General features: G+C 25.7%; 1 protein-coding gene across 1 annotated transcript; it reads left to right on the forward strand.

Moving 5' to 3' along the window:
* The first annotated feature begins 1550 nt into the window (after nucleotides 1-1550).
* LOC107643716 (agamous-like MADS-box protein MADS2) lies at nucleotides 1551-25066 on the forward strand. Its single transcript, XM_016347435.3, has 8 exons — nucleotides 1551-1898; nucleotides 15781-15862; nucleotides 18746-18807; nucleotides 18893-18992; nucleotides 21965-22006; nucleotides 22641-22682; nucleotides 23441-23571; nucleotides 24511-25066. The coding sequence occupies exons 1-8, from the start codon at nucleotides 1714-1716 to the stop codon at nucleotides 24602-24604; spliced, it is 738 nt and encodes a 245-aa protein (XP_016202921.1). The 5' UTR covers nucleotides 1551-1713; the 3' UTR covers nucleotides 24605-25066.
* Nucleotides 25067-26404: the final 1338 nt, after the last annotated feature.

Genomic DNA, 26404 nt, shown 5'->3' on the forward strand with positions numbered 1-26404 from the left:
ATGATAAAAAATATAATTATAAAAAATTAATAAAAAAATTAAAAAACTATGCCTTTATTTACTGTTTTTCTTTTTTTATATATAAAAAATACAAAATATATTAATTTATTATCTTAAAATCTCATATTTGTGTTCTAGATAAGATTTCATATTTTCATCATCAATCACCATATATTTATATATAAATACTGTTCATACTCAAAAATATAAAGTCAAACCCAATAAAAAAAGAGACTCACCCAAAAAGAGTGGCCACTTCTACTTATCTGACCTATCAAGAAGTCGGGTACGATAAGGGAGGTCTGGTCTCACTTATTTGAATAAGTAACTATTTTTCTAAATCGCTCCTGCTATCTTTACCTTATCTAAAAGATAGATATCAATAAACTCCCAAAATAAAGGAAATAGTTATTTACTAATAAAGGTAGAACTACTCCAAAAAGGTGGTTATCTATTCGACTATAAATACACTGACAATCTACTAAAAATTTGCTTAAAACCCTTGCTAATTTAAACATTGGAGTCTCTTGGAGGTACCACCCCTACCTCCTCACAAGAAAATTAGACGGTGACACCTCAGCACCCGTACAAATTAAACGCGATCTCAAAAAGAGTCTGAATCTCACATTTAGACACAAATCACTGTTTCAAATAATTTTCAAAACAAATAAAAATATTATTTAACTTATTTTTAATATATATTTTATATTTTAATATATATTTTATACTAATAATTAATTTTAATATCTTATTTTAGTCCTACTTGACGTAGTGGTATAAATTAAACAAACGCACTCCTATTGTTTTGTGTTGATATTAGAATTACTATGTTTTGTGTTGTTAAGTGTTGTTCCTTTCAAAGTCATTGTATTGAATAGATTATTATTTTTTTATCATATAAGATTTAAACTAGTTCAATGTCTATTAATTATTGAGTTGTTTCAATAAAATTATTCAAAGCGTTCGACAAAATTAGAACTATTTGTTATAAGCATTTTTGTTGAATTAACAAATTCTTTTATGAGTATCGAATTAATTTATATATTTTATGAATAAAATTATTTAGACATAAAATTTTTATAATTAAAAAAAATAGTTTATTCATATTCTTTGTGTAAAAATTAAATGTTATCAAATTACTGAAAAAAGACACTAAATTTATTGTGCAAAAGGTTTTAAATTTATACAATAACAGCCTATTATATTTTTACTTAATTATTTTATTTAACCCTAAATATCAAAGGTTATACATATGAATAATTATTTTATACTCTTTTTAGCATTTTTGTTGATATTAATACATATTCTGACACACAACCTAGATTCACCTAACATAACAAGAAAAATTGGGATGTACGCTATTTTTATTTTATACTGAATTTACTTTCTGTTTCTATACTGCTTTAATTAATTAATTAAGCAAAGAAAAAAAAAAGAGCAGCAACTAGCAAACATCTGAGTCTGATTCTTCATAATTCATATCCTTCCACCCACTAGCACGACTGCACAACCCTATAAATATTATCACACCTATTAATAAACACACTCACTCACACAAAAATCAATTACATTATAAAACAACATTGTTGAGAATTTTGCAGAAAACAGTTGCATAGCAACAACAACACAAGCACAAAAGAAAACAGAGAAGAGAAAAGAAGAAGGAATAATAATAATAATAACAAAAAGAAAAAGTAACAAAAAAGAAGAGGTATGGGTAGAGGGAAGGTGGAGCTGAAGAGGATTGAGAACAAGATAAACAGGCAAGTGACGTTTGCAAAGAGAAGAAACGGTTTGCTGAAGAAGGCTTATGAGCTTTCTATCCTCTGTGATGCCGAAGTTGCTCTCATTATCTTCTCCAACCGTGGCAAGCTCTATGAGTTCTGCAGCACTTCTAGGTATTCTTTTCTCTCTCTCTCTTTCTCTTTCTTTTCTTGTTTGAATCTCTGCTTTTCGTTGTTGCTGTTCATCAAGTTTCCATCTTGCAAGTCTTGATTTTTTTTGTTTGCTCTTTGATCTGATTTTTGGGTTACCTTGCCTGTGATCTACTTTTTTTGTTCCCATCAACGGCATCCAGAATCTATTATTCGCTTTGGAACTTAACTCACAATCAATTAAACATAATTAATATCTTGCTTCCAGCTTCCAGCTTTCTTTTTATTCATAGGGCTTCATGAATTATACTGTGGTTTGGTTTCTACTTCCCTTTCTTTTAATGAAAAATAAAGAAGAAAATAAAAATAAGTTTGGATTGGGTTTTGATCTTTTTTTCAATGTTTTTATTTTTAAAATATTATGAAGAAAAAATAATAAATTCATTTTTTTGTTTTACTTCTTGTTTTTTTTTTCTTAAAGAAAACTCCGAAAATAAAAAAATAAAAAATATAAATCAAACGTATTTTTTATTTGTGTGCTTTGATTTTTTTCTGTATTTTTTTATTTATTTATATATTTAAAATAATTAAAAGACAGTCTCATTTAGTAGACCAGATTGTCCTCCGTCACCAAAAAAAAAAAAAAGACCAGATTGTCCTCCTTCAAAATTCCAAACTCGATTTAATTAGTTTCGACGGTTTTTCCTTAAGCAATTTTCATCTGTCAATGTTTATTGAATATTGGTTTGACTTTGAAGAAATGAATTAACTAAGCAATGGTTACGCAAAATAATTTGTTGTTCTTCTTCTTCTAACAAAAAGAATCTTAGCAGCTGAGAGAAATGGTTTAAAAAGAGATGGGAAGAGGGGAGATCAGAGATCTCATGTGCTCTCTCGATTTTGCAAAATCCAAATTCTTGGAAGCTTTTGGTGTGTCTTCCAAATCTTAGACTGTAGCACTTATAAGTCATATCATCATCTCATTAAAAAGATAGGTTAATTAATTAATAAGCTATCAATCATTCTTTCTAAGATCGTCAGAGTTTTAACGTTTAGTGTGCCTATGTTATAGCAATAATATTTAAACCTTATATTCCTTTCCTCGGACAGCTTTTTCAAAACCATTAATTGTTTGATTGTTTTTATTTTTAAAAATGTTTTTCTTTTCAGATATTTCGGTATTATCAAAAATAATTTTTGACTATCTGAAAACATTAAAGAATTTGACCGTAAAAAGAATCTAGTTATTACTGATGTGCATTTATTTATTTATTTATTTTTCCATTCAAATTCGAATATGAAACCTTTGGTCCTCTGGTTACCTCTTTTCTAATTCCTTGTGTATGTTTCTTCCACTGGGACAAAAGGAAAGAAATTAAAAAGAAATGTGCATGATTAGATTAATGTAATACTGGATGGACCTAAACACTGAGAAGAAATGCAACCATTCTGCTTAGAGATTAGATAATATAACTAATTTTCTGATAGATACTCACTATAATGTCAGAAGTCAGAACTCATCAGAAAACATATCAATAAATTTGTATTCAATGAAAAGATGAAACTTAAGTACGATGACCTGTTTTGCTGTTTTACTGTAATGTGATTTGATATAGTATTTTAATATTTTATTTTTGTGTGTATTATAATTTTAAAAATACAAGAAAATATTATTAGATTATATATTTATTAACTATGTTAGGAGTATACAAAACTAGTTACTAGAAATAATTATTAGTGTAAAATTTATATTAAAATATAAAATACATATTAAAAAGTAAAGTAAATTATATATATATATATAAACATAAATTTTTAGTGACTGATTTTATGTGATTTTTAGTCTGTATATGATATTTTTGTATATTTATTGATGTTTAAATTTTATAAAGTTTGATAAATTTAATTATCATGATAATATAATATTATTTAATAATTGAATTGACAAAATTTATTGAATGTAAACAAATTTGTTTTTAATTGTGTATGTATAAAATACACATATTTTATTGAGTTGTCGTGTTCGTATGTCGAATACATTTTAGACACGACAGTTTGACAAACGTATTTTTTGTGTCCAACTATGTCTTAGTAGAAAATAAAAAATTCTTCTCTAAATATATTTTGAGTTTTTTGACACATCTAAATACCATTATGGATCAGTGTGTCCAGTGTTATTGTTAATATATTTTTAAAATAAATTTAGAAATAATATATATTAAAATAAAAAATATTTTAAAATATTTTATATAATTAAAAAATATTAAATATAATTAAAAAATATTTTATATTTTATATATATTTCATGTTTCTATATTTTATAAGAATTCAAAATTTGTATATATGCGTATATTATATCATATCAAACATGATAGTGGTATATATGCGTATATGTAATCACTAATCACTCAACACAACGTGTTTATTATCTTGTCACTTAACTAGAATATTTACGGTTAAAATAGGTTTTTATCTCTCCTGCAGTGAAATTTTATCGTTGTATTTTTTATGTTAGATCAGCATTTTAATTTCCAAGATAATTAGTGTTTAGATTCTGTAGAGCTAAAGAGTTATAGAAATATTGGGGACAAAGTTTATAAAAAAGGTTGGCCTTTGTATTATATTTGGTAATAGCTTTGAATAATGATAAAATTTATATAAGATTTATATTCTATTTTTTTTTGTCACTATTATCTTTTTTTTTTAAGAATATAAAAGTTATAAAATAATATAGATAATTTTTGTTTTTATTTTTCATTCTAAATAATATATTTGAGATAATTTATTTTATTTTTTGAATTAGATGACTCATTTTTGTTCTTGAGCAAATTTCTCTCTCATAATCATTAGTATAGCAATGAATAAATAGTTAAATGCCACTCTTGACAGTATAATGACTAGTTGATATAAACATCTATTAATTATTGTCAATATAATATTTAAAGTTAATTTATGTGACTTAATATTGTTTAACAATTTTGATTTAATTAAGTTTTATGAATCAATTTCGAACACTATATTGAAGCAATTAAAATAGGAGGCCACTCAGATAAAGACGCGTAAAACGTCTTTTTTTAAAGATGTTTTTATGTTGTGTTTTAATTGGTTTCTGTATAATTTATTCGGTGTTTCTCATCACATATTATTAAATTCCTCAAAAGATTTTCTTTCCAAAAACAATAAAAAATATTTAATTTAGACTAAAACAAAAAAAGTAATAGATTAACTATTAGATTTTTTTTTAAAAGATTATTTACATAAAAAAATATATCACATTCATTATATACGGTAATTCTATAAATAATTATATACGGTAAACACCATGAAAATTATTTTAATCATATATAATTATTTTAAACCATGAAAACACCGTTTATTTTTAATTATATATGATTAAAAAATAATTAAATAAATATATTCGATAAAAAATTAATATTATTAAAAAATAAAATTAAAATTTATTTTAAAATTAAAAATAAAGTTTATTTAAAATAAAATTAAAAATCATGATTTTTTTCTTTTTTCTAAAATTTATCTACGAGTAATTCTATAAATATTTTATGATGAATAAAAATATTAAACTTGTACTAAAATTTATTCTAATAAAATTTATTTTTATTCTACTAAACGTTAAATAAACTATTGAAAAGAATTTTGTTTTCTCCATTAGAGAAGAATGATAAACTTCCATATTTCTATTATGTTATGGCAATAATTTGGCCTGTTACTTTTTAATGTACATAATAATAATAATAATAATAATAATAATAATAATAATAATAATAATAATAATAATAATAAAAAACAAGTATATCACAGTAGAAAAGGAAGTACGTCACCAAATAATTTATCATCCGAATTATATATGAATCAAATTGATAATATGAGGGCTAACACTACAAAAATCGATAACAAGGTTAGAGATTTACAAAACCTTTCTTAAGATTATAGAAAAAAACGTTTATATTTGTGTGATATATAAAACAATTATCATATTATTATTATTATTATTATTATTATTATTATTATTATTATTATTATTATTATTATTACATTATATATATAAAAGCAAAAAAAGTCCAACTGTTTTAAAGTAAATTTTTTTTTAATATTTAATTAAATGTTCTTGTATTTAGTACTTTTTTTTCTTTGCACTTTCTCTTAGTTAAAAATACAATCATTATAATTTTTTAGTTATTATTGCTAGGGGTGTTTATAGTGGGATATGGCTGAAATTTCGATCCAATCCGCACTAAACTTATTAGATCAAATTCGATATTCGCACTTTTTATGTTTGGATCAGATATCAAATATATCCATAAAATAAAAAATATTAAAAAATTTTATTTTTATAAAAAAAGTCAATAATTTTTTTTGTTTACTTTTTTAAACATATTTACTTCTATCTGATTAGAGTGTGGATCCGATTCGATCCAATCTGATCATCTTATAATACTTATTGGTTTCTGAAATTATGTTTATATTTCAATCCATAGTTGTAAAAACCGAACTGGATCGGCTGGTTCGACCGAAAAACTAGTGAACCGTACTAGAATCGGAACCAGACTAGGTTTACTCCTTGGACCGTTTAAGGAATAAAATCGGTGTGAACCGATAAAAATTGGTGCAAACCGGTCTAACCAAACTGGTCTGTTTGAAAAATTTTTTAAAATGTCTCCACAAGGTCTTGAACAAAGAACCTTGGAGCAAAAACAACCTCTACTTGCCACTTAGCCATTGCACTTCTAAGTATTGTATTTGACAAATACTAATTATATAGTATACATAAATATCTAATTTAATTTAATTTTTATTTTTTCTATTTTTAAAATTAATTATATTTTAATTATATACCATTATTAATATAAATATAAATTTCACTAAAAATTTATTAATTTACTTGATCTATTTTATTGCTAGTATTGTGATTTAAGTTATTTGTTTTGGTGTTAGTGTTAAAATCTACTGATATTATAGTTAGATGATAGGCTTTGTGAATTAATTATTTTTTTATTGTGTCAAAATAAGATACTATTGTAGTATTAAAATTTTATGGTTTTTTTATATTAGTTATTTTTAGAAGTTGAGACTTGATTCTTCATAAAATGTTAGTGAAGATATGTATGTCAAATTTTAATTTTAAGTTTTTAACTATTTTATATTTTATATTTACGTGAGATCGGTTTTATCAGTTCAACTAGTGATTTATCGGTTGAACCAATAAACTAGTGAACCAGTAGCTTGACCGGTTCGATCACTGGTTCGGTTCTAACAACTATGTTTCAATCTAATTTCAAAAATTTCGATTTACTTAATTTAGTCTCCCAACTTAATAGTTATGACTCACATTGGTTCCTAATCTTATTTTTGTCACTGTCTCACAAAATTGTTAACGACATGCTGAGATGGACTAACGACTGCTACATTATACATTCTAGCGACTATTTGATGTGACAATTGAAATTTTTTTTACCTTATTTTTTTTTTCAACTAAACACTTAAAACCCTAATATGAGTCACGGATACCTAAGTTAAAAAATCAAACTAAGTAAATTGAAACTTTAAAAATCAGATTAAAGCTCGAATATAATTTCAAAACAGAACTTTAACTTATGTAGTGATTAATTTAAATGAGAATCAAATAAATCAAATTTCAACATAATTTTTATCAATGTTTTCAAATTCGAAATTTCTATACAAAAATTAACTAGAATTTGTCTTTAAATTAAAAATTTAATGAAATAGTGACTTTAATTATCTTAACCAATGTCCTAATTAATTACTTTTATTTCTTTAAAAAACTGTATATGAAAAAAAATAATTAATTTGTCTATTTTAATAAATAGTTATTTTACTAAAATGAAAGAAACTATTTTTTTAGAATTTTTTAAGAACTAATTAATATTATATATATTTTGTTACACTACATTTAGTTATAAAAATTTTATTTATTTCTAATGCTTATATTAAAAATAAAAAGAAAATTTAAATTAGTGAATCTTAATCTATAATATAATAATAATATAGTAATTATTTTATATATTGTACGAATATAAATTAATTATTTTTTTATTTATAAAAATTTTAAAAGGCTTAAGCTTGTTATATATATATATTGATGAATGTGATATATTTTTTTATGTAAATAATCTTTTAAAAAAAATTTAATAGTTAATCTATTACCTTTTTTGTTTTAGTCCAAATTAAATATTTTTTATTGTTTTTGGAAAGAAAATCTTTTGAGGAATTTAATAATATGTGATAAAGAACACCGAATAAATTATACAAAAACCAATTAAAACACAACATAGAAACATCTTTAAAAAAAGACGTTTTAGGCATCTTTATCTGAGTGGCCTCCATTAAAATATGACTACATCAAGTAATCGTTACAGTACAGTAATATTTAATAGTTGATATTAATATATATTATACTAGGAGATATAAAAATACAAGTTTGGCCAAGGATTTACACGAATAATAGTTCTGAAAGTAAGAGATTTAATTAATTTTTTTAATGACCAAAATAACCTATATAGATCCTGATGAAAGAAAATTCTTCTGCCTTATTGATGTGAAACAACATCAGCATTGTTCTTGAACACCATGGATTTGCCCCAAAACGTGTCTCACAAAGAGGGATAAAGTGCTTAGAGCAGTAGAGCTAGATAGTAGAGAATAGAGACTATGCTTTTTTAGTCATTGATTCTATGTGTGAAGTATAGGCCTTTACTGGTAGTAGTAGTAGTAGCAGCAGCTATTAAAGCCTATCTCACAAAGAGACAAGAGATCAGAGGGCAAATTTAACACACAAAACTCTGAGACAAATTTAATTTTTTGCCTTTGATTAAAACCTTAAAATTGCAGGATTAATGATACTTATGTGCATGCAGACATATGTGTTTCTGAATATTAAAGGGTAACATGAAATTTGTTATCTCTTCAATAACAAGATATCTTAGGTTTCTGAAAAAATTTGTAGTAATTTTATAAGTTTTGGTCCAAATTTTTTTGACGAATTTGTAAAAGTTTTTAGATGAAAAAAATATTTATAAGTCGAAAAATTCTATAATGTTTAAAATATTGGTGTCTAATTGCCTAAAAGGTGTGAGCTAGCGGTAATAATAGACTCCATCTTTTATTTTTTATTTTTGTATCAAATAATTCAAAAATTAGACATTGTAAAAAACACCTTATAAATTATTGAAGAATTACACTGTCAAACCTATAAATCACCGGTGTGGAATGAAATGTATGACTAAGGATTGACTTTTATATACAAATAATATGATTGAAGTTTTACATATTTATAAATTTATTGTTATAATTTTTTAATTATTTAAATTTTTTTCTTAAATATCTATAAATTTATCACAAAATTTTTTTTGGACAGACTTGATTTTTTTTCTTAAAAATTTTCAAACGATATATTTATTCGATTACTATTTATTTTATTTTTCTATTTTTTCCTCGAAATTTCAACTTACCATCGGATTATTAGTGGGTATGATTTTGATTTGCAGTACCCAATCACATCAGAGAGAGATAGATGTATAATTTGGTTTTTTTAAGAAAATAATATTTCTACCACTTTTGTTATACAATTTTTTTGTTACAATTTTTGTTATGGCATAAAACACAAATTAAATCTTTTATATTTTCTAAAAGATGTGCTAGAGAGGAGAAGTGTAAATAAAGATGATGTATATAATATTTCTCTTTATTTTTTGTTTTTCGTTTCAGAACCATTATCCTTGTAATTTGTTTAGTGTTTTAAGGATATCATCACCTCTTCTCTTACTGGAAAAGACTATTAATCTCTCTTGTAGGGTAATTAGAGTTAACTCCCTACTCTTATTGTCAAAAAAGTAAAACTCAAAATTTTTCTACTTTTTTTATATATTTTTTTTTATTTTTTAAGACGGTTGTGTGTGGCTGCCAGTGTAGTTAACACCTTGTATAGTAAAATCATAAATTGAAGCAACATTTGACTTCAGTAAACTAGACAACTAGAGAACACCACTGATCTCACTTGAACCTACCCCATTTGTTAGAGTGAACATGCATGTTGTCCCTTTTTTTTTTTTTTTTTCTATGCGACAGCAATTAGGTTTGAAATTAATAATGAAGGATAGAGAATACACTAATCTATTTTTCACATTAGCTGAACTCTATTTTTTATTTAGAAAAATATAAGTAATAATAATTAAATTCTATACACTTTTATCATAAAAATTTTAACATCATATTATGAAACATCTTTTTTAAAAATTTGATGTGTTAGATAAAGATATATAAACAATAATATATCTAACAATATATACTAACTAAACTTCTCGTAGAATGTGCATATTGTCTCTAACTGCATATTTTCAAGAAAAATTGTAGCGTGTAATTAGTATTCTGGAAGGTACAGTTGACTTTTATCTTATGGTCATAATTATTTTATATGGAAATTACATTAATATTTAGGACTACATTGATCAGCTAGGTGATTGCTGATATGGATTCAGAAATGAGCCTCCAGTCCTGTATTATTATCATAGAATAATGTCTACATTCTCATTAATTTCTTCCATAGATAATACTTGGAAATAAAGGAAAATCTCAACATAATACAAGAGTAACCAAGCATTTTTCTAATAACCAGGCATTTTCAAAAAACCTTGTTATAGATTTTCTTGTTTTACAACAGTAACCAAGCATTTTTCCTAATAAGTGGTACTGATTAATGGATCAATTAATCAAATGATGTTGGCATGCTGTTGTTATTCATTTACATAAATAAACCATTATGTTGATAAGATTGTAGAAGTATTATTTATGTTATTTGAAAGAGAAGTTGCTGGATGTTTGAATGTAAAGTTGATAATATTTTCACAATACTATTAGTAAATGAAGAGTGACATTTTTTTTCAAAACATAATTAAAATTAAAATATTTGTAATGGTATGAAAAGGTTGTACATTAAAGATTTAAGAACAAACTCTCTTTTTAGCTTTAACAACTAGAAAAGGAAATATAAATTATATTTTACTTCTATTTTCTTAGAAAGACATAAAAAATATTAAAATGAAACTGAAAAAAAAAATCAGTTGGTCTGTGACAGTTGGAATCAATAGTATACATGAACAATTTAAAAAGACAATTGCAAAATTAAAAAAAAGGCGTATATTTGTATTTATACTCCAACCATACAATTTTTCATACCTAATTAAGGTAGTATGGGTAATAGAAAGTTATGGTTAGGTCATGGAATGTAGACACACTCATAGAAAAATTTATGGAGATGTTGACTCCATGACAAGAAAAGAATTAATATTATGTGCTTGCAACAAATGAGATGGATGGAGAGAGAGTTGGGTACTTCCAGATTTTAGCTTTAATATAGAGAAAATCTAAAGAATAAAAATGTGTCGAAAGGATGGATAATTGGATTATCACTATAAAATTTGTGGTAAAAGGATCGAGGGTGCTTTTCATATAATTAGCACATATGCACTATAAATAGTTTTAGAAAATACTGTTTTTAGGAGGAACTAAAAAATTTGATCTAAGGCACATCATTAGATGATAAGAAATTTTTAGGTGGATATTTAAACGGCCATGTCAAAGGATGTGAATGAATATGAAAAAAAATACATAGTGGCCATGATTTTGGGATTGACAAAACTGAGATTAAGACTTTTTGAGTTTTTCTTCAATTTTTTATATTTTTATTGCAAATAAGTCTTTTAAGAAGAGATAAGAACACTTTATAATAATTTATAAGAGTGGTAAGACAATCTTTCAAATAAATTTTCTTTTGTTATGGAGAATGGACAAAAATTTTTATACTAATGATAAAATTATTTTGTAAGAGAGTTTGATAACACAACATAAGGTACTCGTCATAGATTTTTGCGTTGAGTGAAAGGTAAAAAAAATATATCAAAAAGAAAATTTGAAAATGTAATAAAGATAAATGAAAGGTGAGAAACAAATAAATTTTCAAAAACAGGTAAAAGAAAAAATATGGTGGAAAGAATATAGAAATATGGACGACATGTAGAGTGACATGACAAAAGTTATGAGAAGAGTAACAAAAAAAAGTTTTGGTAATACTAAAAGAATTGGAGTAAGGGACAAAGAGTATAGTGGTGGAACACAAACATTAAGTGTGTACAAGAAAATATAAAGATAAAGAGAAAATATTTTAAAGAGTGGTATTTGTGTCACGATACTAAAAAAAAAAAAATATAAGATGGTTAAGTGGAGAGAAACGTGATAGTAAGCGAAGCAAGAACAAATGCATATGAGGATCTTTGTTAGTCTTTTAGTTTGTGCATAAGCTGTAGTAAGATGGAATATATGAAATATAGATTCGGTACGAGACAGGAAAAAAACTAATAAAGAAGTAAAATTGGAGAAAACATCTTACCATAACTAAAGTCTTTTAAGTATTTTAGGTATATCGTATAGGATACCAGAAAAATCAAGGAGGATACATAACGTAGTATACAAAAAGCCTGGTCTAAGTGGTAGAGTGCGTCTGGTTTTATATATAAAAAAATATACTTTTAGAACTTAAAATAAATTTTGTTGCACTATCATTAGATCAACTAGACAATTACGTTATATAGAACAAAGAGTTAGATAGCAAAAGGTGAGAATAAACATAAATTTAATGTGATAGAGATGAGAATGTTAAAATAGATGAGCGACCACACACGTATGAACAAAATAGGGAACGAAGGTATAAGAAAAAAAAGTTGAAGTAGCGTCTATTATTGAAAAGATGATAGAATTTTGTTTCAAGCGGCTTGAATATGTGGGAAGAAGATCAACAACTTATTCAATTAGAAGGATGGATTAAATGACAAATAAATAGGTGGCAAAAAATAAAAATAAAAAAAACCAAAAAAGTTATACATAAATTAGTTAGGAGATTTATGTATAAATATTCTTATTATAGACTTAATACATCATAGAGGTCAATAGTATTATTAATTTATATAGTCAATCCCATTTAATAAAATACGCTTCTGGTATTGTTAGTTTGTTTGTTGACTGCTAAGAACAATTGTTTAAGATTAAAAATATAAATACACTAAGAAACATATAATATTATTTACATGAACTTGGTTAAAAGACATGATTAAATAGTCTTATATATTTAGCTAAATTACCCGCATTATACATAATTAACTGCTTTGATGATGGCATTGTTGGCTGTTAGATTTGGGCATAGCATCTCTTCAATTACCCTAAAGTTTATAATTCATTGCATCCTTGAGTTTCTCATGAGGCACCTCAACCATTAACCACAGGCATATCTTTGATATTGTGTTGACCCAATTAAATTTAGTAATTTTGGTGTTATTAATGAATTGGGTTCGGTCTAAAAAAGTGCTGAATGAACCAGGTATAGGTTCTAATAAAATTTAGAGGTATTATTATCAAACAGGGTTTGGATTTGGCTTAACCTATTAATGTTTTGGGAGAATACAAGAAGGAAAGGGCAATTTTGACCGAAATTAGGAAAATTTGAATCCGTAATCTCTTAAATGATTATGAAAATACTATGCCATTTAATCTATAATTCATTGGCAAGTCTTTATCTTTTCATCTTGGTCTTAAATATGCTTATTGATCATATTCAAGTAGTAAATATACGACAATAATAAAAATAATAATATACGAATCTAGAAAATTTTAGTAGTAAGAATAAAGATAATATATAAAAATAATTTTAAAAAATTAACATGTATATTTAGATATTCAAAATTTAAAATATATTAGTTATATTTTTAATAATTTAATTAACACATCAAAAAATTATATTAATTTAAATGTATTTTTTATTTCAATATTTTAGAAACATTACATAATATATTTATCATTAATATTTAGTGTCTTGTCAAGCATTTTGTATAGAGTGAATGCTCATCTCGTCCTCCTGATCATTTTTTGGCAGGACCATTAGGTCCCAACTAAAAAAAAGTACCTGTTTCAATCTTTGCTCTTTAATATTGTAAGACCAATTAGCCCCTATGTTAATAATCTTTTTCTAGAACATGTTTATGTGCATGTTAATCACTAATATATTTACTATTTAATTTTTATAAGTAAAAATAATTTAAGAATTACTAGTATTTCTCAGTTTTATACAACAAATTTAACCAATATATTTAAAAAATAACAAAAAAATATTTGAAAAACTAAATGACCCTAACAATTACTCAAAACACAATAAGACTCCCAACAAAAAAAAATTATCAATCCTAGTTGTTTCTTAACGAATAAATCAACAGTTTAACATGCCACATAGGTTTATTCCTTTAATACAGAAAAAAATATTGATAAAGGAGCCAATTAGTCTCACAAAAATAAAGATCAAAGGGCCGGAAAGAAAATTTTTTTTGTTGAAAACCTTATTGTCTTTCAAGATAATTGTCAAGGATCATTTAAAATTTTTTTTCTCTTAAATATATATCATATCAATTAAATTTAAAAAAAAGATATTAAATACTAACTACTAGTCTTATTTGTATTTTGAAAATTTAGGTTTTACTTTGAATAATTAGCTAATTATTATTATTATTATTATTATTATTATTATTATTATAATCTCAATAGACTAAATTTATATAACAGAATAATATTTTGTGGTGATATTTAATAATATAAAATTTTTCACACATAAATAAATAAAATACTATTTAATTTGCACACCAAATATTAATTACAAAAGTCACAATTTATTTTTAATAAATAAATATTTTAATATATATTTTATATACATGACTGATTTTTTATATACGACAAAATATATTTGAAATAAAATTTGTATGAGGACAAACACATTATTAAAGTGAGAACAATATATATACACATGCTTATTATTTTTTTCTCTAAAATTCAATGGGGGCAATTGCCCCATACAGCCATATGTGATATGTGGATCCGTTCCTCAAGTCCTTGTACCATGATGCATGCTTTTGGTAAATGATACAGTTTCGGTAGAAGAATATAATTAAGGTAATTAAATGAAAAGTCAGAGATATGGACACAAGTCATGAAAATACAGAGTTTTTGTATAATAGAGTATATATTTGAAATGCATGTTTACTTCACACAAAAATTCTAATTTAGATGTAAAAGTTGGAGTCTACCACAAGTTACAAGGTTTTAGTTTCTTATCAATTCCTTTGTCCAATATTAATTAGTGAGAATTAAAAGGACATATAAATAGGAGAATTCAATTAAGTTAGGGGAGTGGATCCTCTCCAGTGAAAAAAATTGGATGGTATTTAGTGTTCAATCTAACCATTCATTGCTTTCTCTCTCTTATTTATTTTTGGTCCCACTCATAAAATCAAAGGTGAGAGATCACACTGTATTCTATCAATTGTTACGTTCAATCTAACCATTGATTGCTCTCTCTCTTATTTATTCCTGATCTCACTCATAAAATCAAAAGTGAGAGATCACATTGTATTCTATCATTTGTTAAAAAACTGGAGAAGATCATTTTCCTTAAGTTAGATGCTCAATGTAGAGGAGCAATTTTATGGGTATTATTATTTATTTGAAAAAAATAAAAATAAGAAAGGAAGTACCAAAATTTACAACTAGAAATAAGTGCATCAAAAAGATAAAATAGATTACATGGAGGATAGTTTTATGGTTTTAAACATCCAAAATGAAAGTTTTAAAACTGATTGAAATACTAACTACCTAATTGTGAATATGATTAATTTATGATAAAACAAAAATATAATATATTATTTGATTCATGTAAGTATTTGATCTCATTCAGTGTGAGAAGTCATAGTTAATTTGACTTTGTGTTTTTGTTGCGTTTATTATATATATATATATATTATACTTACATAGTTACTGTACTATTATTGGTTATGATCAGCATGGCGAAGACACTTGAACGGTACCAGAAATGCAGTTATGGAGCCTTGGAAGTAAATCACCAACCTGCTGTGGAGACACAGGTGTACTTGTTTTCCCTTCAATTTATACTTTTTAAGTACAAAAATCAGCTACTACATGGATAGATTAAGCTTGGTGAATCATAACTTCTCACAAGGTTTATGGATACTCCTTAATTGAGAACCTTGGTATGAATCATTACTATGAATAGTTACTCACTCAATCGCCGGGTTGAATGATTAGTTTATTTTTCTACTTAATCAAGTGTCAAAAACTACTATGACAAATTAAAAAATAGTTACTCAGTCACTCTGATTTTACTGTTACATTTTGTCTCGTGTAGTCCCATTTATATTTTCAAAATGCTACATAAACAACTAACTTTTAACAACTACATATACAGGATAGGATACCTATAGAGAATAAGAGAGATGTATATAATGAGTCTTAGATAATAAAGTTAAAATTACACATATTTATTTATTTTAGAGTATATACCCATTTTGATCCTCAAAGAATTTTAAACTGGACACTTTAGTTTTTAACTAAAATTAATTATTTGATTGGTTTCTAACAATTAACTCCGTCAGTCACTTAGGTCCTTTACTCCGTTAATTCTAACGGAGGATAAAATAGTCCCTGATAACTCTAACAGGAGACAAAATGGTCCCTGATCTCCTCTGTTCGGAAACGACACTGTTCTCTCCCAATTTCCATCATATCTCACATAACACTAACAGTCTAATACTGTAACTTCAAACTATACAATGCACACTCTATAAATTTAATGTTCACAAGAAAAAAAATCCTCCACGGGTTGAGTTGCTGATGTGGTTTGTAATTTTAGAAAGATTGAATACAAGAGATAGATTATGTAAGTTTAAGATTGTACCAGAAGCGGAATCCTTTTGTGTCTTATGTAAGGATAGATTAGAGACGGTACATCACTTGTTTTTTCATGTGATCGTATATGAAAGTTGTGGGGATCAATCTTGGTGGATTGGAGTGTAATTTGGGTTTGGCCAGGAACCACCAAAGAATGCTTTGAGGTGTGGATGGATAGAAAGATAAGAAAAGATATGAAGGAAGTGTGGATGGTGTTATTTTTTTTTGTAATATGGTGCACATGGAGATGTAGAAATAACATTGTCTTTAATAATAGAGTGTTGGTATTAGAGAAGTTAAAGGAGGAAGTTGTAGAATGCACAAATCGATGGTGTCAAGATCGATAATATAGGAGTAATTGATGTACTTATGAGTGCAAATATCAAGTCTAAGGTGAATATGAAGACATATGAAGTTGATCTTTGATGCATGATTTACTGATCTATGAAAAAGGCCAATAATTTTGTAGAGTAAAAGTTGGAAGGAGAATGATCATGATTTGATGTTGTATAACTGATCGGTTTCATCTTAAAGTGTCTTTGGAGGAGCTAAAATCATTATATTCTTTTGCTCCCTGTTTGCTGTTTTATGCTAGTTTTTATGTTTTCTTTGTAGTTATTGCTCTATTTTTGTTACTATTTTTTGGAACTACACCCACTTTGTTTGGAATTGGGTGGAGATGTAATTATCTGAAAAAAAAAATTCTCAACTTGTTCTCAACCAATTTATACTCAGGAAACTAATGCCTATGTCTCTCAACTAGTTGTTGTCTTCGATGGATCCCATGAATCCAGACAACAAGTCATTTGTTAAGACTTTGAAAGAGAAGGAATGAAGCACTCGGTGTCTATTTCAAATGAGAATTTGCATATGATGTCGAAGGAGAATCTTCTCATGATGTCCTAATGTCCAACAATCTATATTGCTTGCTGGAGAGTGGAGAAAGACGTGCCCTTGGAATAGTCGTGGAACTTGGTCTTGAGGATGTTGTGGACGTTGTCGGGATTGGAGGTGATGTTATCAAAGACGTGGAAGTGGATGCTTTTGGTGGATGAAGTGCAGAGGAGGCGGATGTACCAGTCACAAAGATTTAGGAAGTGTGTGGTCCATGACGTGTTGAGGTAGGTGCGACATGTGTGACAATTACACCATGACTTAATTTTGGAGCTAAAGAGGAGGAAGGAAAAGATGGAAAAGAAGACTGTGAAGGTGAAGAAGGAGAGTATGAATGTTAGGGTTATGCGAGATATGATGAAAATTGGGAAAGAACAGTGTCGTTTTCGAATAAAAGGGTCAGAGATCATTTTGTCTCTTGTTAGAGTTGTCATGGACCATTTTGTCTTCCGTTAGAGTTGACGGAGTCAAAGACCTAAGTGAATGACGAAATTAATTGTTAGGGACCAATCGAGTAATTAATTTTAGTTGGAGACTAAAATGTCTTGTTTGAAATTCTTTGAGGACCAAAATGGATATATACTCTTTATTTTATATAGTTGTGAGCTGTGATGTATAATTGTCAAAATTAGTAGTTTATATAACATTTTTGTGTTTGCACCCATTTCATAATTATTATTTTTAGTTTCAAATAAGTGTCCGTTATAGAAGTATGGATTAAGGGAATGATTATCTTGATTTCAGATAAATTAAACTAATTTTACAAAACTATCTTTGTTAAGTTTTGTTCTTCTGTTTTTTATGTGGGTATATATATACTCCTTCTTTTTCATCTGATTAATTTGATAAGAATATTAGTTAAAAATTTAATTAATGTTGTATAACTTTTTTTTTAATAAAATAGTAGTATTTATTTAATACTATATACATTCTTATTAGCTTGTATTCAAAAGTAGATAGTAAATGTCGAACAAATTATAATTTAAATAGTATAATTTTTTTGTAATTAGAGATGGTAAATTCGAATCTCACTCCAGAGAACAAAAAACATAAGTAGGTAGTAATGTACACTTTGTGTGTTACAAATAACATTTCTATAACCATAAATACAAGCTATCCAAGTCAAGAGAAAATTCTAACATACTTGTCCATATATTGTTGAGTAGAGGCGCTATCAAGAGTATCTCAAGCTGAAATCAAAAGTTGAGGCACTACAGAAGACTCAAAGGTATTATCAAGCTAAAGCAGACATTTGACTTTTTTTTTTCTTTTTACGTGAAAAAATAAATTATATTTTAATTTCATGTAAGTAGAAATCTCCTTGGGGAAGAATTGGATAACTTAGATGTTAACGAGCTTGAACGGCTTGAGCGTCAGCTGGACTCTTCATTGAAGCAAATTAGGTCTAACAAGGTATGCAAATTTAGTATCTGAGTCTTCTCTCTTGCTTGCGTGGATATTATTATATATGCTTGAAATAGATGAAGTCAGAAACTGAATAGGGAATTCATCATAAGAAGTTCTTAAGTTCCTTCTATGCGTTAAATTAGCAGTAACTTATAGCAGTTATTAGGACATTAAGACAGGAACATAGATACACAAAATTGTATTTGATATAAGAGATATAGACAGAGATAATGTGTCTAAAGACACTAAATTAATGTATTTTATTTTCATTCTAACAAAAAGGACACAAAAACATTAATAAGAAACACAACTTATTTTTTATTTTTTCTTTTATTATTTTTGTTAATTTTTCATAATTATATTTTTTATTATTATATTTTTCATCTCAAATTTTTTGAATAAAAAAAATGAAAATAACTTTAATTTTTATAATTTGTTCTAGTTTATTACCAAATAGAATACAATAACACAAAATTCTGTATCTCTTTATGTATTTATATATAAATATATGTAATTTAATATATTTTTAATGTGTGTTTTATATTTTTATGTGTATTTTATATTAATATCTAATTTTAATTATTAATTTTAGTGTACACTTAATATGATTATTGTCTTACTGATAATTTATAGTAGACTAATCTTAAACTATCTTAGGAGAGTATAATATGTTATTTGTCAAAAAATATTACCGTAGTTCTTTTTTAAATTTAAAAATTAATTTATTAAAGATTAAATTTGTAGTTTGGTCCAGTTTTACACTAAACAAAACCTGATTTTAAAACAAGTTGTTTGTATATACTTATTAAAATTATTTAATTTTTTGATATATTAATTTTTGAATTAAACGAGTTAAATTTATTTTTAAAATTAAAACTAGCTAGTAATTTTAAATTAAAACTAATTTTAAAGTTAAATATTTACATTGTAAAATAGTGGTTTTGTGCCATTTTTAGATTATTTAAAATGATTTAGTATAGTTTTATTTGGGTAATTCACCTAAATAAAGAAAAATAAAAAATGAATTACAACAATAAAAATTTTTAAAAGTGTTACAAAAATGTGATGTTTGAAAATTGTGCCAAGATAATGTCAAAGATCCTGACATGCATCTTGTAGTATTCTAATTCTCTCAATCTAACAAAGAACATGGCATGCATAATTAACGGCAGATTCAGAAAAATTTAATAATAAAGTGTATAAAAATAAAATTTTAGTATAATTATTTATAATTTTAAATTAAAACTATTTATATTTATCAAAAATAAATTAAAATTATATACACAAACATGCATATATATAATTAAATTTAAATTTTTAATAAATTAATTATTTGATAAAAATATATTAATCTAGAATAATAAAAAATAATTTATAATTAATTTTTTAAAATTAAATATTTTTATTTTTTATATATTTTTAAATAGTTATTTAACTATTTATTATTTTTTATTCATCTGCAAAATTTTATTTATTATAATATTTATAGTATAAATATTTTTTTTAACTAAAACAATTACCCGCCTAGACCAAATTATTTTAATAAAGAATGTTGATATATTAATATATAGATAGTATGCATTTTTATCTTAATTAATTTTAAAATAAACACTAATAATTTTTGTTATATTTAAAAATTAAATTTCAGTTTGATTATTAACAGCATTAAAAGTTAACTATAACTATTTATTATTTTTTATTGAGTTAATTTATTTATTTATTTTCAGTTTTTATATCAAAAATCAAATTTAACAAGATAATTATAATTATAATTTTTTTTTCAAGATGTGTTGTGGGGCAAGTGCCCCCTCTAGTTTCTTATTGGGTCCGTGTCTATGCATAATGTAGTGTTTCATTTAAAAAGATATTATTAAGTAAATACTAGTAGGCGTTAAAAGTAAATAGAATTAGGTATGAAGTTAGATGCTACAAATACCCTCTTCTATATTTACATAAAATTGTTTAAAAGATGATACATCTCTAGTAGACAATATAATGAAAAAGAAAAATAATAATATTTAAACTCTACATTTACATATTGCTAGATCTAACTTTATTTACTTTTAATACTAATATTTAATTAATAATTTTTTTTAAGTGAAACAACTATATCAAGAGTGTATGTGTTTATTTATTGTTTGTGAAAAACGTTACACTATATCTCTTAAATTCTATTATATTTTAAATTATGGAAAGAACCTGAAAATTTAAATTTATCACATTTTTATAACCTAATATTAAATGTCATATTTTTTAAAATTTGAATGATTTTTCTTATGTTGAAAAAAATCTCGAGTTTCATTTTAGTAAACTGTACTATAAACACTCCTAGTCAAATATTTGGAGCTATGTTCTTAATTAATTTTTTTTTTCCTTATAAAAAGGAGAAACAAAGCTAGAATCCATGCATTCTACACTCAGAAATTCTATAATTCATATATTCTTATCAATCAGAATCCGCCCATCCTCTTCATCTAGTGCTTTTTGTTTAATTTGTAGATTTGATTTTTTCCTCTAAGTCTTGGTTACAAATGGCAGACGATCACTATTTGTATTGACCCAATTTCGCAAGTTAATTATGATGTTCTACTATACAAAAAGAACTATATATGAAATGGAATGCTCAAACTAGTACGCATCAAACCATGTTTACATAAATTCACTGATAAAGCTATGTATGTTACCTGGTACCAATTCAATAACATTGGTTTTTTGAATATTAGTGGTAACAACTATTAGTATCTTAATATATATAATTCCTTGAATAATTTATGAATTTGGAAAATATGAATGTGTATTCCATATTGTTTTATCATTTTAAAAATTTATTGTACTTGTGTTTTGCGTTATATATGTTCAGTATCAATAGTATCAGTGCTTCATAGTATATAATTGTTTCAAGTACTTGATCCATAAACTTATGATTTACCTTATGATTCCAAGAAAATTTGGTTGGTTAACTGTTCCTTTTTCAACAGACACAACTTTTGCTCGACCAACTCTCGGATTTGCAAAGAAAGGTAAAATTCTGTTTGTATTTTGTGCATCATCTATTTAGGTGATTATCAAAAAATACTTGATGGAGTCAATCATCAAATAACTTATTATACATTTATATATTTTTATAAAAAATTTTAATATATTTTTTAGTTAAATAATCAATTATTACAAAAATAAATTAAAATCTGCTATAACAGAAAACTCAAATATGCAACAGATGAAAAATCAAACTTGGATCTTTCTACTAATATTCAAAACTTATTATAAAAACGTCACCATTTTGCATCTAATTAACTAAATGCCACCATTTTGTTATGGTGGCAACTAATTTGCTGTTTTATTTTTAATTATAATTAATTATAATAATATAGAAAGAGTGACATATGAGTAATTAGTTTTAAAAGAATAATGTTATGTTAGATATATACTGTCTGATTTTGTGTACAAATAGTATATTTGATTTTGGTAAGTTTCGACAAAGATGGCATATTAGGTAAAAAACATCAAATTTATATAGTAGTATAGTAAAAGAAAATTTTAGATACCAAATATGTATTTCTATATAGATTTTTGGTGTGCACATAATGCATTAATTTATTAATATAAAACATGTACTTGTAGAGGCTGGCTAACTCTGTTTTTAATGGATCATAGGAAGAGATGCTGTTGGAAACAAATAATGTCCTCCGGAGCAAGGTATCAAGACAAAACACTACTGTTGTTCATGTATGTTATATGGATCATGTTTTTCTTAAAATGAAGAAGAGGTTGAATAAGTGAAAACGTAAGAATTTAGTAATCTTTGAATGAAAGTAGTGGAGTTCATGTAGAATAGAGATTATAAATTCAATGACGACTCATTTTTTAAGAATAGTTTATTGATCCTTATTTTATAACAACTAAACTCTTATCTTTCACTCTTTGATCTTAGCTTATTTGACACACTCGCTCTCAAACAAAAATGTTATGTCTGCAGTTGATTATAGAGCAAACAAAGTTACAAATAGTCAATAAAAGTAATCTACACTGTTGCTAATTATGGGATTGCTGTTTCTGAAGATATTCATATTCATTCTCATATATATATATCGTTTAAACAACAAAAAGTTGTTGTAAGGCCACAGTTAGTTACAACCTTAGTCCTTTTTGCTTATGAAATATTATTATCTTTAATTAGGGCAAGAATACAATATAACAATTGCATTATTTAAGGTGCGACCACAATAATCTGAGAGAACCTTTTCTGCTTGGTGAGAGGAGGAGAAAAGAAATAACACAAAAACCATTTTCTTGTTATTTTGCTTCAAAAGTTGGAAAACTGAAACTTAGCTGATACAACATAAAGATGATCTTAATTTTGGGATTTCAATGTATTCTGATTTCATGATTTTCTGCTACCCCATTTGATTGATTACTTGACTTATCTGAAAACCTTTCATGTTTAATGGATGCAGTTGGAGGAAATTAATATGGCGATTCAACCAACATGGGAAGCTAGGGAGCAAAATGCTCCCTACAGCCGACACCCTCAGCAATCAGAGGGATACTATGAGACAACACAATGCAATAGCACATTACAAATTGGGTAATGTTCTTTTTATCTCTAAGGGTGTGTTTTGATTTGTGATGTAAATAGGATGGAAATTTTTCGAGCATTTTGAATTTATCCATTGAAATCTTAACATTTCAATCAAATATACATTATAAATGTGATAGGAAATTTGAGGCACTAAGATAATATAGATAGAGATAGATAAAAATAATTGTATTTGTATTTTGTTTGGAATGAGAAATTGGAATAGACACGCGTCTTTGAAAAACCACTTTTGTTAACATTAAAACCAAACATAAGAGATATTTGAATTTTTTTTTACAGAGACAAAGACTAAGATTTTGAAAATTGAAACTCTTATTGAATTGAAGTCAGAAATTTAAAAGTTTAGAGATTTAATTAATATTTAATTGATTTATCTGTCTTTAATGAGTTTGATTTTTTTTTCTTTTACCATCAATTTTTTTACTTGAGCTCGAAGAACTAGTTCTTGATTTAACCTAACTGAATTTATCGGTTCAATTTAGTTTTTAAAACAATAATTAAGGTAAATATTTTCTATCTTCACTTTTAAAAGATATAAAAGATATTAAAATTTTTTATTTTTGGCACAAAAATTGTATTTCTATCTTTGTGTATCATTTTAATCGAATGAATTTCTGTATCAATTATCTTTTGTATTTTTGTCTGTATCTATTATCTCTAATAATTTTGTGTTAGATATTTCTACGTTTTCTATTTTTATACCATTCAAACATTATATAAGTGCATAGAAATTATGGTAAACGAATTTCTGCAGCTATTGTCTTTAGGTATTTCTATGTTAGATATTTCTATTATCTTTATCTCTCTATTATTCAAATAAATACTATGTAAGTGCATAGAAAATAGGGTAAATTTTATTTTAAGAGAACAAATATTTTGCTTTGCAAAGTAGCTGATAACTTGTCAACTTCTTCTTCCTCTCTATAGATACGGTTCTTCGGTGACAAATGATGCAGTAGGTGGTGCAGGAACATCAACCCAAAATGCTAGTGAATTCTTGCATGGATGGATGGAAGTATAATAGATCAAATGACCTAATTTGATTCATGATACTAAGGAGCAAAAAGTGACATTGTTAGACATTTTATGGCCTAGAACAATAGGCTTTAATAACAGGTCTTCTCATGAAACATAAAACTTACAATTACATTTTATATGTTTATATTCCAATAAGGGATGTATGTTTCCTTGTGGAATTTGATAAAACCTTCCCAAATTTCACCCATCATACATAATAATCATGTGGATTATTTAATCCTCATGATGGGTTTGTTGATGGTTAAATATATGTTTGTATGTTTAAGTTGTAAAGTAGACAAGTGCTAGTGGTTGCTGCTTCTTTTTTTTTTTTTTTACAGAACGTAGACAATTTTTGGGTTTAAACTTTTGTTCCCCTTTCTTATACAGTGAATGAGGAGCTAGTGAACTCTAAAATTGTATTCTGTTGTGCAATATTAGTTCAATGGACTAAAGATTATGGTTACACATATATGGATTTAATTTGAAATATACCTTGTAAAAGTTTTTTATGCTATCATTTAAGTATATGTTAGATTTTGTAACCATATTCAGTTTTTTCTCCTATTATTTACTCAAACGTTAGTCTTTATTTAAATAAAATAATGTTAAAATTCTCATATATTATATTGTATTGAATATGTGACCAAAAAATATGTTGTATCGAATATTAAATTGAGAATGTATATTTTGTAATCGTCTCCTCCTATATGGATATTTTTCATGCTCTATTAGGATTGTTAATATTCTATTCAATCTGGAGTTGTTTTTTCTAATTAAAATTATAATTATTTTGTTAAACTTAATTTTTAAATTCTAAAATTATAAGTTATTAATCCTAAATTTTAAGTTATAAATTTTAAATCTTTTAAAAATGAGAATTTTAAAAATAAAAAAATGAACTAAAATTAACTAACTAAAAAATAATTTTCTGTACTTTCTCGTGGTAAAATGTCATTACGTTTGTGTTTCAAAATTGCTAGAGTTTAATTTTGCCACTTAACTCAGCTATTTTGTATAAGACTCTGAATGTTTGAAAATTAAATAATAAATTATTTATGATTTATTATATTTATTTATGATTTTTTTTAAAAAATTATTTACAAAAAGTAATTAAATTAAAGTTATATATGAGACATTGAGTTTAATATTAATTAGAATTTATGTAATTTTTATGATAATTAGGTTTTTTTTATTTAAAATTTAAAATTTTAGTTATTAAAAAATAATGAAAATTTGTTAGTTTAATTTGAATAATTAGAATTTGGGGTTTAATGCTTTAATTTTACGAACTAAAATTTTTTTATTAGATTATCTCTAATTTTTAAATTAGATTAGCTACTCAAAACTAATTGATAAGTTTATAAATAAATAGTATTTTCAAAAATAATTATGTTGAATTATATTTAATTTTTAATTACTACTCTATCCTCTAATTTAATTAAAATTTTTATACTATCCGAATCCTAATCCTAATTCCCAAATCAAAATTCTAACTCTAAGACACACTCACCCACACCTCACTCTCCTCACTCTCAGTGCCGCACACAACACTCACACACCCCTCACGTATAAACACACACGCAGAGAGAAGAAGAGAGGAAAAAGAGGTGAAGGTTAATGCCGGCCAAGGCTCCGCTGTCATGCCTTGTCGCTACTGCTATAGTCGCCATCGCCGAGAGGAGAAGAGTCAGAGGAGAGAGACATCGAAATTGTCGCACGCGAGAGAAAGAGAACGCGATGGAGGAGAGATGAAGGGGTACTCTGTTGCCGCTGATGTTTCGACCGCCACTATTAGGGCTTG

This window comes from Arachis ipaensis, chromosome B5, assembly GCF_059453495.1.
Source record: "Arachis ipaensis isolate K30076 ecotype BB chromosome B5, ASM5945349v1, whole genome shotgun sequence".
NCBI lineage: Eukaryota > Viridiplantae > Streptophyta > Magnoliopsida > Fabales > Fabaceae > Arachis > Arachis ipaensis.

What these genes read in the sequence shown, in the direction of transcription:
- LOC107643716 (XM_016347435.3), top strand. Translation starts at nt 1,714, where the DNA reads ATGGGTAGAGGGAAGGTGGAGCTGAAGAGGATTGAGAACAAGATAAAC. An exon ending in AACCTGCTGTGGAGACACAG is followed by an intron (nt 15,863 to 18,745) that starts GTGTACTTGTTT and finishes ATTGTTGAGTAG; the next exon opens with AGGCGCTATCAAGAGTATCT. An exon ending in AATAGCACATTACAAATTGG is followed by an intron (nt 23,572 to 24,510) that starts GTAATGTTCTTT and finishes TCCTCTCTATAG; the next exon opens with ATACGGTTCTTCGGTGACAA.